The 16,134-nt window shown below is 58.4% G+C and overlaps 1 protein-coding gene across 17 annotated transcripts in view; it reads right to left on the minus strand.

The window, feature by feature from the left end:
- The window catches only part of SRCIN1 (SRC kinase signaling inhibitor 1), an 85,787-nt gene that overhangs the window by 54,416 nt on the left and 15,237 nt on the right, over nt 1-16,134 (minus strand). For 3 of the 17 annotated variants that reach the window (XR_008453570.1, XM_054088288.1, XM_054088286.1), the window contains exon 1: nt 1,239-2,010. The exons of 4 other annotated variants lie outside the window; for them this stretch is intronic. Coding sequence is in view for 11 of the 13 variants with exons in the window: in XM_054088288.1 (XP_053944263.1) it covers nt 1,239-1,443 (205 nt within the window). In the remaining 2 variants the exon portion in view is untranslated. Of the gene's footprint in view, nt 1-1,238; nt 2,012-7,986; nt 8,164-8,402; nt 8,796-16,134 lie in introns of those variants that run through there. 10 more of the 17 variants (XM_054088291.1, XM_054088296.1, XM_054088297.1 and 7 more) reach the window with 8 other exon arrangements.

The following is a 16,134-nucleotide window of genomic DNA, read 5'->3' on the forward strand; positions in this document are numbered from 1 at the left end:
TTGGCTGTGCCTGGACACATCCTTGGAGCTCTCAGCTCTAGGCTAGAGGAGAGGGAGAAGGAGACCCCAGGCAGCTCCCAGTGCAGGCAGAGCACCCAGCTTGGTCCATTACCACCAAACCAGCCCCTCCGCAATGCTGGATCCCGAGTGCCACCGGGACTTCCAGCCCCGTCGCATCCCATGGGAATGATGAACCCAGGAAGGCTACAAAAGAAGGGTGATGAAGCCCCCTAAAAGCCCCCGGGCACAGCGGTGGCAGAGCTGGGAGGAAGGAGCTGCAGCTCCTCTCCCTCTCCAGGGTAAGCGGCAATGTGGTAGTGAGGAGGCTTCAGCCAGAGGAAAGCGCAGGGAGATGGGCTCGAGGGGTGCAAGAGGGATTGGGTCCCTGCAGCCACTTCCTCGGTGCCTCTATCAGCCCCGGTTGAGCAGTCCTGGCTTCTTCCCACCCTCCTCCTCCTCTCGCTGCCGAGCCGTTCATCAGCATGCAGCTCCCTGCTCCCTAATTACATGCTCCAGGAGTGGAACGCGCCAGCTTACTGTCTCTCTGCCGACTACTAAAAAGGATGATTTGAAAAGCCCTGCACAATCTGCACGGGGGTCAGAGCAAAGCTTGGATGCTGTTGAGGGCGATTCCACCCACAGCTGCGCCGCATCCGTACCTGCATCCCTCACTGGGCTCCAGAGCAAGAAGGAGGGAGGCAGCCCCGGCACCACGAACACCGTGATCCATGAACGCCGCTTGGAGAAGCAAAACCACAGCAGGAACGCGTGTGCCTGTCCCCACCTCAGCCACCTTCCCCTCCAGATCCCAGCCTGGAGCAGGCAGAGGCTGTTTGATACGGGAACAGCCAACAATCAGGAGATCCCTCGGAAAGAGACCTTACATCCCCCAAACGCTTCCCTGGAACTATGCATGGAAAGAGGGTGTTAATTCTTCCCTCCTGGCCTCATCTCGAGCAGATAATTACATCCTGCCACCTGAAATCCCCCCACTAAGTTGTTTCTCTCCCTCCCGTGCAGGTACCCTGTGTGGATGCTGGAGCAGTGGTACCCGCACGCAGGCTGTCCTGCTTCCACTAACACCAGTTCCCTGGAAAGTGCTTCCCAAGGCTGCTTCCAAGTAGGTCACTGGGGTGGGAGAGCCGGTGGCCGGAGCCTGCCCAGGGTCCCCATCCCAGCACCACCCCAGCCCCACCAAGCAGGTTACGTCCCACAAAAGGGACATTCCCGTCGCTTACCCACGGGTGCAGGACAGCTTCCACGGTGGACGGCAAATTGCTTCGACGAGATGGGAGAAGAAGCCCTCAAGTCCCTGGGGGCTGGAGGTGGCTCCTTGGCTGGGCGCAATGCTCCCACAGCAGCCAAAATCCCACGGTAAATCCTCGCAAGCCCCTCTCCAAGCAGTGAGAGGTTAAGAGAACGCTGCTCTCTTTGCCGCTTCATCCATCCATCTGCCCTACCTGCCAGCAGAGGAGTCCCCTGTGCCGGGGCCACAGCCCGGGCTCCTAGCAGGATGCGGCCATCGCCTTTCCTTTCCAAGAGAACCAAGGCACCGGAGCCCAACCGGTCTTTGGATGATGCTCTCCAGGAGACGCACTTTGCAGCGTCAGCAGCAGCTCTCCACCAACTCCCTGCTCCCTCGCCGGCAAACAAGGGTGGGAGATGCTCCTAAAAACCTGCCCTGAGCTGTAGGTTCTGCCCCGCGAGAGCCACGCCAGCCCACAGCAGGATCAGCAGCGTGGTCCTCCTGGATTCCCCCCACCCCAGCAGCTTGGCAGGGGTTTATCATAAAAAGGATCTTTCAAACACAGTTTATTACTGCAGTTCCATAAATCTTCATGAGGCAGCAAGGCTCACGCGGGCCGTGAAAGCGCTGGCAGTTAGCGGAGCATGAAAAATAGTCCAAGAGAGCGATTGTGCAAAAAGGAGCGAGGGGAGGGGATGGAGAGAGTGCATCTGGGGAGAAAGAGAGGCGAAAGAAAAGAAGCCCCTCGGAGCGATGCGGCTCCGCGACACCCGGCCATTAAGGCAGTGGGAAGAGAGGGATGCGCTTGCTTTCCTCCCAAAGGCTGCGGCTGCGATGCTGCCAGCCCCGCTGCCTGCACAGCGCCCGAGGAGGCTGCCCAGCACCCAGCGCCCCTCTCAGCACTAACCCCTTCCCTGCCACGCTGCTGTCAGCGAGTTGGAAGGAGGGGGAGAGCCTGCACGGCTCCTGCTCCGGCTGCACTTCACCCTCCGCTGTGCTGAGAGCCCATCCTGAAGGAGGACCCCAGAAATACCCACCCCTGGCCAAGGCAGGACCTGCTGGGGTAAAGAGACCTGCAGAGGTATTGCTGCCCGTGGGTCCCTGTCCCTGGCTCAACCGTGCACTGTTTGCACTCATTTTGGGATGGGGATGTGGTGGCTCAGCATCCTCCAGGACCTACTCCAGGATCCCATCTCAGCCCCACAATGGGACCAGAAAAACAGCCAAAATTCACTAGGAGCTGCTCGGCTGCTGGTGTTCTCCTACCAAAGCCATGCCCAGGAGCAGGGAGAAGACAGCCAACACACCGGGGGGACACAAGAACTCTTCGCCCACACCACCGCTGCATGCTGATGGGTCCAACCATCGCCAGTGCTTTACACAGCCAGATCCATTTGTTTGAAATCAACCTGCGGAAAAACGCGCCCTGTTTCGGGCTGAGCTCATGGGCTCTGGGTGCCCCTGTCCTGCGGGAATGTAGGGAATGGGCCAAACCCTGGGTCCATCCCTGAGTATTGAAGTGAAGGCATCTGCACGCTCTTCCCATCCCTCGCACGGCACCAGGTGAGCAATAGGGGCAGTGGAAGCTGACCGGCAGCTGGGCTGAAGCTCCCCTGGTATCCTCTTGCTCCCGGGCTGATGGACACCTGGCATAGGGTCTCCTGGGAAAAGCCAGGCGATGCCACCCACAAGGGACCATCAACATTCATCGCTGCATAAACCTCCCCTGTGCCCGTGCTGTGCCCGGCAGCCCCGCAGGAGGGAAGGGATTGGGCTCTCCCACTGCCTCTTCCCATTCCCAAGGGTCTCTCCTGCAGCCCTGAGCTGTGCCTTAGCCCCAGCTCAGCAGCAGCCTCCCTGCCCTGCCTTTCACTCTCAAATTTGAGTGGAACCGAGGGAAATAAAACCCTCCCCACCAAACATTTCGTTGGGCAATTCCCAGGCAGGTTGGCATAGATCCCACGGCTCCGCTCCACTGGCAGGACACGGCTTGGCTTGAAGGCGGGCAGGGGCACCGTCCCTGTGCATGGTGGTGGTGGTCCGGATGCAACCCTACGGATGCAGCCACTACGTGCCCTGGATGCTGCCTGCACCCTGCTGGAGTCAGCCCTCCCAACTCTGCCGGAGCAGGACGAGGAGCTGATCCGCAGCCGTGAGCTGCATTGGTGCGCACTGGTTGCTCCTCGGCTGGAGCTCGGGGCGCTCCAGCTGGCATCGCTCTGCGCTGCTGCCCTGACAAGCAGCTCCTTTACTTAGGAAGCAGAGAATCAACCAGATAAATCCCCATGTCATTGTCAAAACCCAAACTGAAGGAGAAATCCCATCTGGCCAGCCCTGTAAAAAGCAGCAGCTACTTCCCACCTCACCGGGTGTTATCACACCCACGCGTGCACATGGAAACGGGAGATGAGTTCACCTCCTAACTCCCCTGGACGGCAGCGCCAAGTGCAGGGCCAGCAGGCGCAGCTGCTCGCTTTGTGCTCAGGATCAGGATCAGCACCTGCCTGCCTGGAGCCCCATCCCCACATCCCTCCTTTGGATGGGGAGCATGAGCCACACTGAGGCCCCCCGTGCTCTCAGGTAGGGAAGGGGGACCTGATGCACCGAGGAGCTCCTCCAGGCTTTCCCACCTCACCTGCTGCTCTCCTGCCCATTGCTTTTACAGTCAGGGCTCTCCACCACTGCGCTGTTACCCCATGTCCGCTCGCACTGCCGGCATCCCACCACAGCAGCCGAAAAGCATGGGCTGGGTCCTGTCCTTCCTCGCCTTGTTGTTCCTCCTCGCACGGTCTCCTTGGCTCAGCATCACCCTGGGATGTCGTGCCAGCTCCACGCTGGGGGGCATAGATCCTTGCCCAAGTGCTTCCTCGCAGGAGGGCTGAGACCGGAGGGGACAGCACGGAGGCTGCCGCGTCCCTCTCTCTGACAGCCGTGCGGGTCAGGGGGCAGCTGAGATGCAGAAGAGCAAGAGCCTGGTGGGGTGGGCTCTGCTGATGGTCTGCGAGAGGATAAGCCTTGTGTGACTGATCCTATGATGGCTAAGTGGGAATGTTTCCCTATGGAAAGAGCAGCATCCGAGGGAGGGTTTCTCGCCATCCCTGGATGTCCTGGCAGTGAGAAGCACTGATCCCCACAAAGGAGCTGCTCTCCCTTAGGCAACAGAAAACAAGACGGATGCAGGGTGAGCTCGTGGAGGGTGAGGTAGCACAAGAATTGCTCACGGCTGAGAGAATCAGGGCAAATCTTCCCTTTGCCATCACCTTTCTCTCCAGCCTTTGGCAGGAGGCTGAAACCATCATCATCCTCTGTGCATGGAGAGCATCCCTGCCTACGGCAAATCCTTCCCCGCCAGCGACCAGAGGAGAAAGGAGCCCTGCGTGCCCTGGCAAGAGGCTGCATCCTCAGCTGGAGGGGGTGGCACAGTGGCTGGGGAGATGCCAACAGCTCGGGGATGCCAGATAAAAATAAAGGAGAGGAGAGGGTGGAAAGGGCCAGGCTCTTCGCAGTATAAACACAAGCCACATTGTGGTCTCATCTCCCACCCACACGACAGCAGCAGCTCGAGGTGGTGCAGCTAGTGGGCTGGCAACTGGGATGGGAATAGCCTGGTGGTGCCAGCCAGGTCCAAGCCTGGGGGATCCCCTTTGGCCTCAGATGGGAGAGGGAAACTGAGGCACAGAGCTGAGGTGGCAAAAGAATCTGCCCCCAAGTGCATGAGTCGGGCTGCAGACGGGGATGCTGAGACACAGGGCAGCTGAACTCGGTGTCAGAGCAGGGGGAAAGCACCGGCAGAGCCACGTATTGCCTTTCTGCCCAGCACGGTGCCCTGCCTGGATCAGTGTTTAGCATCTCCCCAAAGGACCTGGAGGTTTCTCAGCATCTTGGCAGCTCCTGCTGTCTCCCACCACCACGCTGAGACAGGCGAGCGCAGCGCCTGCCTCCGTGCAGGGCGTGCGTGGACGCGGGGCAGTGACTCACCCGCAGTCGTGCAGCAAAGCCCTGAGGAGCCAAGTCCCCCCTTGTGCTCTGGGAGGGGGGAAAAACCTTCGGGATGAGCCTGGGAAAGCAGCTGGACCTGAGTCCACGGATCCCCCATCACCTGCAGAGCTGCTGTCTCCATCCTCCCTTTCCCTGGAGGCAGGAGAATCCGTGCTGGTCTAAGAATCCTCCTGCCCTGAGGGTCTCCCTGGAGGATTCCCAGCACCGGGCAGTGCTGCAGCTTAGGAGAAAAGCCCGAGAGACACAGCCACCCCTCCGGCCCTCCTGAAAAGCTGGGTCGCAGCAAGGATCCCAGGTGCTCCCACCTCGAGCTCCTTGAGCAAATTGCTCTGGAAATCAATTCCAATCTATCAGGCAACAGCAAAGCCATCAACTGCCCCCTCAAGACACCAAATCAATGGTTTCTCTTAGCCCAGAGCAGAGGGAAGGAGGTGGGGAGAGGGGCTGCGTGGGAGGACAGGGAAAATTGATGGAGGAGATGCTAGAGGATGGAGTCCCACTGCAGGCGAGAGCTGGGGTCGATTGGAAAGAAACAGCCCTCAAACAGGGTCTCAGTGCCGTGACAAGGGTTTTGCATGTCTGTACACCATGCAAAGCCACTCCGTGGATGGAGGAATGGGGAAAGCTTGGAGAGTGGCTGCCGGTGCCCTGGGACTCCAGCCTTGGCCGATAACCCATGGCTGCACGACTTTGCTCGGCTGGAGGCAGGACCTCATCTGAGCCCTGTGGTCAGGGCTTCGCATTCGTGCCTTATCCTCATCTCTCTGCAAGCAGAGCAAGAGGGCAGAGGTGTGGGGAGGCTGTGGAGCCGGCTGGAGGGCAAGGGGAGCCAGCAGTGGGGAGGAGGAGGGTGGGCTGGAGAGGACACGCACCAAAATCAAAACTCAGCTCCTGACAGCATCATTTCTTCCTCTAAGGAGACACAGAGGGAAGTCACTAAACAGAGCAACGCCACCACAATCGCTTCCATGATAGAGAAACATGATGGAGCCGTGTGGTCCAGCAGCAGGAGGGGGTTCCTGCAGCAGGATCCCCCCCTGCTGCCCCTGGCAGCCACGGGATTAGGGCCAGGAGCCGGGCACAAGGCGGTTTGCAGGCTGCATCCTGCTCCTGGGGACAGGCACGAGGGATGCACAGCCCAGGCATTGCCACACCGCCTCGGAAACAGGGGTAACGTCAATTCAGAGAGCTGGCCATCAAAGGCAGAGGCAAAATGCAACAAGTCGATGGGGAGGAAGGCTAACAGGCGAGGCACAAAGCTCCCGCGCAGGGGGAAGGATGCGTGCAGCGATGCACCGCGCCAGCCCAGCCGTTGCGCTAAATGCACTTGGTGCGTTTTTTCAAGCAAGCTAATCGCTTCCCCTCATCTCCTGCCATTAGTGCGGTCGTGCTAACCGCTCGCTCGCCAGCGGGAGGATGCAGCCGCCTGACAGGAGCTTCGACTGTGCGCTGCACCTCATCATGGCAAATCCATCCGAAAGGATGCCAAGGGAGGGAAGCACCCCTCCAGTACCCCTGCCAGGATGGGGGCTCGCAAGAAAGCCGCTAAGGGAAAAATTCAGCCAATTCCCTGGGTTTTCCAGCCCTTGCCCTGCTGTCTAGGTTTAAAGCCTCCAGCTGGAGTCACCAAAGAACTCAGCTCCGTGAGAAAGCGCCTGGGAGGGGGATTTTCCCTGGCTTGGCATGTTGGGGACCGCGACGATGCCGGCTGCAGCAGGAGGGCGGCGCCGCGCTCAGCCTGGCACAACACTTGGCCCTTCTCTGCCTTGGCACAGGGGGATCCAACTCTCTCGAAGCCTTGGCTCCTGCCACCATCGCGACGTGCTTGGACACACAGCCCAGAGCTCGGCAGCTCCGGCCGCGGCACCGAGCGCTGGTTCCGCTGCCTCTGGGTACGATCTGGAGGGGCACTGCTTTTTTGGGTGACTCCTGCCAGGAGTTGGGGCGATGCTGTGCTCTGGTGGCTGCGAGGGAGAGGCTGGAAGAACCTGTTTGGGTGTTACAGAGGGGCCCAGGAATGCTCCAAATGGGGTGCAAAGAACAGACTCTATTTATAAGCGCACAGGTAGGTGGTTGGTCACAGCCGGCTGTGGCAGCCTGGTTAGTCACAGCTAGTTAAAAATCAAAAATGCTGAAAAAAAACCACACAGTTCCACGTCTAAAGCCTCTTTGATGCAGGAAAAAAAAAGATTTCACAATCTGCAAACACGGGGGATGATCCAAGAAGGCTTCACCGCCAGCCTGATCAGAGCCCCCAGCACACAGAGATGCTGCCCTCCCCTTGTCTGCAGGGCACGAGGCCACCAAGGTGCCCATCCACCACATCCCCGACACGTCCCACCTCGCAGGGACCCCGCGTCCTGCGGCGGGTGACACAAGGACAAGGCCACTGCGCCATCCTCAAGGCAGCTGCCATCCTTCCTTCTGTCGCCGCCAGCCCAGAGCACACCCTTACGCTCTCTCCTGCCCTTCCTAACCCCCGGTGGGGTTCCAGTCCCCCCACCCTGTGGCCCTTCCACCAGCGCCAGTCAGAAGCTGTCCAGGCAGTGAGGTTTATTCAAGCAAAAGGAGGGCAGCGGCAGCTGCCTGCAGCCCTGCCTGCCTCCTCTCGCCAGCGCCGGGCACCCAGCCCGTGCCATCGCCTCCCGGCGCAGAGCCCACCTGCGTGGGGCTGGGAGCAGCATCACCCGCTGCCTCCGGTACCCGCATCCCCCTCCGTGTCCCCCCTCTCCAGTCCATACCCACGAGCAACGGAGTCAGCCGGTATTCCCCGGGCTCGGTGGGTCTCTCCGGCTCCCGCAGCCTCGGCACGGCTCTCGGGGAAGGGCCAAAAGGATGCTTTGCCCAGCGAGGAAGCATGGTGGCACCCAAGCAGCCGAGAGGAACCAGGAGACGGCTCGGAGCACGGCTCCAAAAATCTGTGCGACAAACACATGCATTTTATCGCATATGTTTAAACCAAATTAAAGATGGTTTTACTAATCACTTGGCATTTAAAGCAACACGCCGTCTCTGTCAAGTTAAATCTAAGGAGACGTATCGAGTTGCGTTAGCTGTTTATGTTAATTAAATACAGAATCTGTTCATTATTAAACATGTATGCAGCGCAAGCGAGCAGCTAGGTGGGTTGTTACCAACCTTATCACACGGCACTGACCTCGAGGAAGGCTGCAGGCAGCAATCGGTCGGCACTCAACGCGCGGCGCCTGTCGCTTTACATCCAGAACCGAATCCTCCGCACGGAGAAGCGGAGCCAGAGCGATGCCAGAGGATGGGGCGGATGGATGCAGGCGTTCCCGAGCTGGCAGCCTGCTGCCACGCAGCTCCTGTCACCCCTCAGTCCCAGCGAGGGGAGCGCGGCCGGCGAGCGGGCGGTGGGGTTGTCTCCATGGTTGGCACTCGCTGCCCCAGTTTCTCTGCCAGCGGCCATCGCATCCTCCCGGCTCCGAGCCAGCGCTTTCGCTCACATCCTTTCCCAGCCCTGGCAACTTTCACCCCCCCCTGCCTGGTTTTATTCCTCCACTCCGTGCGGCTGTCTGTCTCTCTTACTCTCTTTTCTGGCTCAGGCGTTTCAGAGCTCCCCGTGGGTCTCTGGGTAGGTTTTTTTTTTCCCCTCTCCTCTTGAAATGTCAGCGTGCCCCCTCAAACACATCACATGGGCTGCGAGCCAGAGCACAGCCATGCACAGCCGGCAGCGCCTGCGGATTGCAGCGCTGCCCCTGCCCTGCCAAAGCAGGGGTCCGCCAGCAGCGTGCCGAGAGGTGCTGGTGTGTCGTAGGGTGCTGCGAGGTGCCAGCGTGCCACTCACAGAGCCCTTCTCCAGCCCCGGGTGCAAGCCTGGAGAGTGGATGTGTACAAGAGACAGAGGCGCTGGGGTCACCAGAGCCCATTTGCCTCCTCCGTGCTGCCCGCTGAGCTTCTGCAAAGCTTTTGTCCCCACGGTGACAGATCCTGCCCTCGACGGCGCTGAGCCAAGCCAGGCGCCAGCCTGCTGCTGGCGGGTCTCGTACGGGCTGGAGGGATGCTTTGCGTGCCCAGGAATCTCCCTGGATCTGGGCTGGGGGAAGGGGCTGATGAGGTTACCCCCAAAGGAGGAACAGGTAGTGAAGACCTGAGGGACATAAAGCCAGCTCCTCTTGATCCATCCAAGCTACTCAAGCCCATCGCTCTGCTCGCGTTTAGAGGGTGTTGGCACACCTCTTCCCCCAGGGGAGATGCTGAACCAGCCACAAAAGCTCAGCCTTACCCCAATCCGAGGGGGTCCTGCAGGCCTGTGACCCCTCAGCGCAGCCCCGACCTGTCCTGCGAGGATCCCCTTTGGCTGAGCTGCCACCAAACACCAACGAAATGGGATTAAGAGCAAACCTCAGCAGCTCCCCGGGCAGTGGAGACACCAGCGGTGCCTCAAAGCCACCGACACACACACACTTAGGGGGACATTTGCACCCTGTCCCTGGTCACAGTCATGGGAGAGCCAAGAGCTGCATTGCCACCTGCTAAAAGCATTAACTATCCAGCTGAAACCACCTTGGCCTCAGCGTTGCTCTGAGAAACCCGATTTACAGAGATTTAAGCACCCACCAAAGGGCACTTTGCTGATCAACGAGATGGAAGCCGATTAAACCCCCTCACTTGGTGTAAGCCAGCTCACCTGCTCCAAACAGAGCTGCCTGCTTTGCCAACTCTACCCTTTCTTTGTTCGTCCCCAGTGTTTGTCCCCAGTTTCTTCTGCCGCACCAGCTCATTGTGGCATTCTAATGGTTATCTCATGGATTTGCCACCACTCGAGTCTTGAAACCGCAGCCCAGATGGCCCCAGGGTGGGAAGGACTGCACAGCCCAGGAAACCTCATACCAGAGACCCACAGGTAGGCTTTGAGCCCATTTTGCAGATGGGGAAACTGAGGCACAGATGGTAGGGGGGGACAGTAGCGCTCCTGGCTCAGAGCCCAGCGGTGGCAGGGCAAGATGGAAGAAACTCCAGAGCACTGAGCTGTTGGCTGGAGCCCTTCCCGGCTCTCGAACAGCCGCAGCCATGAGTCACGGCTGGCACAGGCAGGATTCATCGCACACACTGCCATGACGACCCCCCAGAAAAAATCCTGCTCCTCTTTGCTGAGCACTTCTGGAAAGCGCTGAGCGAGGAGGATGGGCACGCCACACGCAGGGTGGGCTCCTTCCTCTTCCTCCCTTAATCTGGGACCAAGAACATTCCCCACCCTACATTTATATCGTGCCTGTAGCATCCGTAGCCTTTGAGTTATTTGCTTTGGCAAAGGGGCTGTGCTTCCCGTGCTGGACCAACACCGCGGGGAAGAGGTAGGATGTGCTCCAAAGAGCTTTGAGTCAATATGGGCAACGCAGATGGAGAGCAAGAGGTGAAGAGACATGACCAAGGGCTAACAGCAGGCCAGTGGCAGAGCTGGGAACTCACCCAGCCCTCCTGCATGCCAGGATCGGAGCCAGAGCGGCAGGGAAGATGCGCTCTCACTCCCACAGGGACAGCACCAGGACCCCAGAGCCGAAGCCGGAGGTTTGGGGGCACGAGGAGGGTGTAGCGATGGGAAGATGGAAAAGCGAACACGATTAATGCTGGCAGCAAGGATTAATTGTCCTTCCTGCTGATCCCTGAAACCTGGCTCGCTCCCGCAGCGGGGAGGGCCAGAGGATGGGGTGACCTTTTAATTCTGATTGCTCTGCTGATGAGGAGTAAATAAGCATCATTGCGGTGTGAGAGCCGCTCATGAGGGCCTATCTGCAGATCTGCTGCTGTCTCACATCCATGGCACTGATGGTCCCCACGCTCCTGGGCAGGAGAGGAGCACCCACCTCCCCTCTCACAGGGGACTGAGCTGCCACAGGATGGGGGCAGGAGCTGAGCACAGCACTGAGCACCCACATATACCACAGGACCCTTCCATCACATCCTTCACTGCAGGAACAGCGAGCGCCAGGCACCATCCCAGGTCCCATCAGCATCGCCTGTGCCAACACCAACGGGATGGACCTCAGGAGGGTCCTGTTGTGACCAGAGAGGTGCAGCACCTCCCGTTTGAGACAGGCTGAGAGAGTTGGGGTGGTTCAGCCTGGAGAAGAGAAGGCTGCGGGGAGACCTTGGAGCAGCTTCCAGGACTTAAAGGCGCTCCAGGAAATCTGGGGAGGGGCTCTGGATCAGGGAGGGCAGGGATAGGATGGGGGGGAATGACTTTCAGCTGAAAGAGGGGAGACTGGGATGATATCTTAGGGAGAAATGTTCTCCTGTGAGGGTGGGGAGGCCCTGGCCCAGGTTGCTCAGAACAGTGGTGGTGCCCCATCCCTGGAGGGGTTCCAGGCCAGGTTGGATGGGGCTTGGAGTGGCCAGATCCAGCTGGAGGTGTCCCTGCCCATGGCAGGGGTGGGACTGGATGGGCTTTGAGGTCCCTTCCAACCCAAACCATCCCATGATTCTATGACCCTGGCAAAGGGCACCGTTTCCCATTCCTGCACCCTGGAAGCTCACCTACCCTTGCTCAGCGACAGGGGCAGATGCCTGTCGTTAAATCCAAAGGTTGATCTTCCCACTTTGGGGCCTCTGACTCTTGCAGCACAAACCTGACACGGCAGCGTGGCGACGAGAGCCACCAGTGCGTGCAAAAAAACCCTTGCACGGTGACACCTCACCCTCACCGGGGCTGGGATGGGATGAGCAGAGCAGCTGGGTCAGCAAGGCAATTCCCAGCGAGGGGTTGGTAAAAGCAGCTAACGCGTTGGGGTAGGACGTCTGCATTTACACCTGCGATGCCAGACATGGTTTTGCTCTCAGAAGCTGCCCAAGGAGCTCTTTCCAGACAGCGTCAGCACCGAATTCGGCACTGGTGAGACCGCACCTCGAATACTATGTTCAGTTCTGGGCCCCTCACCACAAGAAGGATGTTGAGGCTCTGGAGCGTGTCCAGAGAAGAGCAACGAAGCTGCTGAGGGGCTGGAGAACAAGGGTTACGAGGAGCGGCTGAGAGAGCTGGGGGTGTTCAGCCTGGAGAAGAGGAGGCTGAGGGGAGACCTTATTGCTCTCTACAACTGCCTGAAAGGAGGGTGTGGAGAGGAGGGAGCTGGGCTCTTCTCCCAAGTGACAGAGGACAGGACAAGGGGGAATGGTCTGAAGCTCCGCCAGGGGAGGGTCAGGCTGGATATCAGGAAAAAATTCTTCACAGAAAGAGTCATCGGGCACTGGAACAGCTGCCCAGGGAGGGGGTCGAGTCACCTTCCCTGGAGGTGTTTAAGGAACGGGTGGATGAAGTGCTGAGGGACATGGTTTAGGGAGTGTTAGAAATGGTTGGACTCCATGATCCAATGGGTCCTTTCCAACCTTGTGATTCTGTGAATGTACTTGTTGGGGAAAAAAAATGCCCAATTCCCTGCTCTGCGCCCCCTCTCCGGTAGCTGGTGCCGACTCCAGGGAGCAGGGTGATCTCTGCACCGGGCAGCGCTCTCCCCTCCGCACACCAGCCAATTCCTCCGCGCTACCTCTCCTTGCTCCTATTTAAACTCTTCAGAAACACAACTGCTTCTCACAATGCCCGTGTACAGCACCGAGCACAATGAAGCCCCGCTCTGCCCCCGGCGCCGCTGGTTGCGGTTACGATCGGAACAGTGAGGCAGTCATGGGGTGGGAATACAGCCGCCGTGTCCCCCGAGCCGGGACAGACAGCGTGGCTTTGTGTCTGCTCGCAGCCAGGCTCGGCACATGCAGTCTATACAGCAATATTCACGCATGTGGTGCCCTAACGCGCCGCGAACAGTGGGTCTATTGTACATCATTCCAATGATGAGATATCGGGGAGGGAGCAAGTGCTCTGCTCCTGGGGCAGGAGGTGCAGCTTTAGACCATAGAATCATAGAAACATTAAGGTTAGAAAAGCCCTCTAAGCTCATCCAGTCATCAGCCCAACCCTGCTGTGCCTACTAAACCATGTCCTAAAGTGCCACAACCGCACGTTGTTTGAACCTCTCCAGGGATGGAGACTCCTCCACTGCCCCGGGGAGCCTCTGCCAGGGCTTCACCACTCTACCATTAAATAAATTTTCCCTAATATCCAATCTAAACCTCTCCTGGCCACTTCCTCTCATCCTATCACTTGTTACTTGGGAGAAGAGACCAGCACCCACCTCACCACAACCTCCTTTCCAGGAGCTGAAGAGGGTGATGAGGTCTTCCCTCAATCCTTCATGAATTCACGTGTCTTCCTTGCACGGGATGCCATGCAGCGATGCTGAGCTCCGGCGCTGGAGGAGAGGGAACCTGCCACACCAAGCAGCCAAGGATGCTCGGGGAGGCAAAGAAGAGTTAACCAGGAGTGAAGAGACTCTGAAGGTCTTGCGAAAAAACCCAAACCATGCTGTGTGCAGTTCGAACTCCCTGCAATCGGTGCTCAGCATCACCTGTGTGCTCTGTGCTGCTCTGCTGGACCCACATCGACCCCATGTGGATGGACGCGCCCCATTCCTGGTGGCTGGGGAGAATGAGAAGCTGGATTTGAGGTTTTCCTGCAGCAACCAGTCTGCCTGTCCCCCGTGATAGATGGAAACAGCCTTTCCCTGCTCGCACCCAGGTGCCTGAAGCATCAAGTGGCTGGAGAAGGAGCCTCCGTTCACAGCACCCATCCAAGCAAGACATTGAGCTGCTGAGCCGGGCAGTGGAGGTCTGATGGGAAATCAGTGTCTCATCAGAAAACGCATTCCCATGCTTGAATTCCCCTGCTCACATGACAATGGCCATTACCGGGCCAGAAAAGGCCACATCAGGACACAAGCTCTGCCTCAAACCAGAGGGGTGGGATGGCCGGTGGCTCTGGGGACTGCGCCTGCGGACTTTAGACCAGATCTTATCCCACTCCTAGTCACAAGCAGAATAATGACCCTGGTCAAGGTGGGATGGAGCACCAGCCTTGAGGTAGCTCAGACCTGGGTGGACAGAAAGGCTTTTTCCATTTGGGAAGGCAGTGACGGCACGGTGACAGCAGACGTAGCTGTTTCTCATCTGCCGTGATGAGAAATGAGGAGGAAGCCAGATTAAGCAAAGGTAAAAAAAAAACCCATTGGAGACCTTTTGACATCACACAGCTCAATGCATTTCGTAGTTGAAGGGTCAGGGAGCGTAATTTCTTATTAAACTCAACCAACGGATGGTTGATAAGTTCTTGAGTAATAAAAAGTCCTTAAACCCCAGCAAGAACCCGGAGGTGTCAAGGCAGCTCGGAATATGGCTCAGCTTCTTCCTCGGAGTGAAGGGAATGGATCTGCAAGAGAAACCAGGGCCACGTGGCCGCTCCGCCTGCCGAGGCTGCAGCAACATCTGCCGAGGCTGGCATCACCCCGCCGTGCTGGCAGCACCCACCCCAGATCCCACCGGGATCTGCCAAGTGGTGGCAGGTGCAGCCGAGGGGAGAACTTGGCACCCAGAGGGCCCGGCCACCCGCTCTGCTCCCCGTCCCCGCCAGCCTCCCACGGGGACGGGTGCTGCCGTGCATCGGGGCTGAGCTCCGCTCGCAGCCCAAGCTGTTCCCGTGGCCGCCCCGGCACCTGCTCAACGAGCCCATGGGGCTGCGACTTTGCTCCCCAGCTGGCGAGGAAGCCAAAACCCACCTGGAGAAGCGGCAAGCGAGAATTTGTTCCCCAAACGGCACAACCCGAGCGATGCCTGGCAGCGCAGCTCAGCCTTGAGCTGCTGCAGCAACACCTCCCGGGCCAGGCTGGCGCCCGCAGCACCCGATCCCCACCCGGCGCCGTGGCACAGCACCAAGTCCTTCTGCACTACCACTTCTTCAGAACCCTTCTGCCTTTGCTCACTTGCTGAGCGCGGATGCAGAAAATCCCACTCCACTCAACAGAGTTTGGAGCGGAGTCTTGTCCCATCCCAGGCAGCGGTTATGGATGTGTCCTTTTCTGCATTAATCATACGATCATTAAGGTTGGAAAAGCTCTCTAAGCTCATCCAGTCCGACCTTCAGCCCGTTCCCACCTTGCTGACTAAACCATGTCCTGAAATGCCACAACTACATTCTTTTTGAACCCTTCCAGGGATGGAGGCTCCTCCACCGCCCGGAGCAGCCTCTGCCAGGGCTTCATCACTCAAGAAGTAAAGAAATTTTCCTAATATCCAATCTAAACCTCCCCTGGTGCAACATGAGACCATTTCCTCTTATCCCATCACTTATTAAAACCACCTATTAAAATATCCTCCACCCTGAAATATGAAAGATGAGGGAACATGCGCCAGGACCAGCTGCAGCAACAGTTTATGCAGGTCCAGATCCTGGTCCAGGTTCCTGGAAGGAGCTCCCAGTTTTAGCTCTGCAGAGGGAAAGCAATCCCCTGTGCGATGAAAACCCCATCAAGAGCAACACTGGGTCCTGGGGGCCACACGCTCCCTCCTTCCCAGCGCTTTAGGAGGGGACAGATTTCCCAGATGCTATAGATGAGATTTCTAACTCCTAAAACTTCCATGGCGTTAAAAGCTGTGCCACTGCCAAACCATTTGCATCTTGCGCTTTGAGTGCTTGGGGAGGGGGGGCAAATCTGCAGGATGGGGTAAATCAGGGTGGTTGCACCAACACCTGGAAGCTGCACCCATCCAGATTGGCTGAAGATGATGATGATCCTTCCCCATCTGGACAGCCAGAGCTCTCCAGGACAGCCACGCCAGAGGGGAGGAAGTCACCTGGCTTAAATCCGGAGGAAAGAAATAGGATTTTTAATCAATACTTTGCAGGGGAGATTAAAAATGCGAGCGAGCATCCCTGGCTCAGCGATCCAGGCTGCATCCGGGCGTTTTGGCAGCCCTCAGCTCCTCATCCCACCACGGTATCGCATCCTGACCCCCACTGCCAGGCAGGGTCCCCCATCCCCTGGGGA

This window comes from Cuculus canorus, chromosome 25 (assembly GCF_017976375.1).
Source record: "Cuculus canorus isolate bCucCan1 chromosome 25, bCucCan1.pri, whole genome shotgun sequence".
Lineage (NCBI taxonomy): Eukaryota > Metazoa > Chordata > Aves > Cuculiformes > Cuculidae > Cuculus > Cuculus canorus.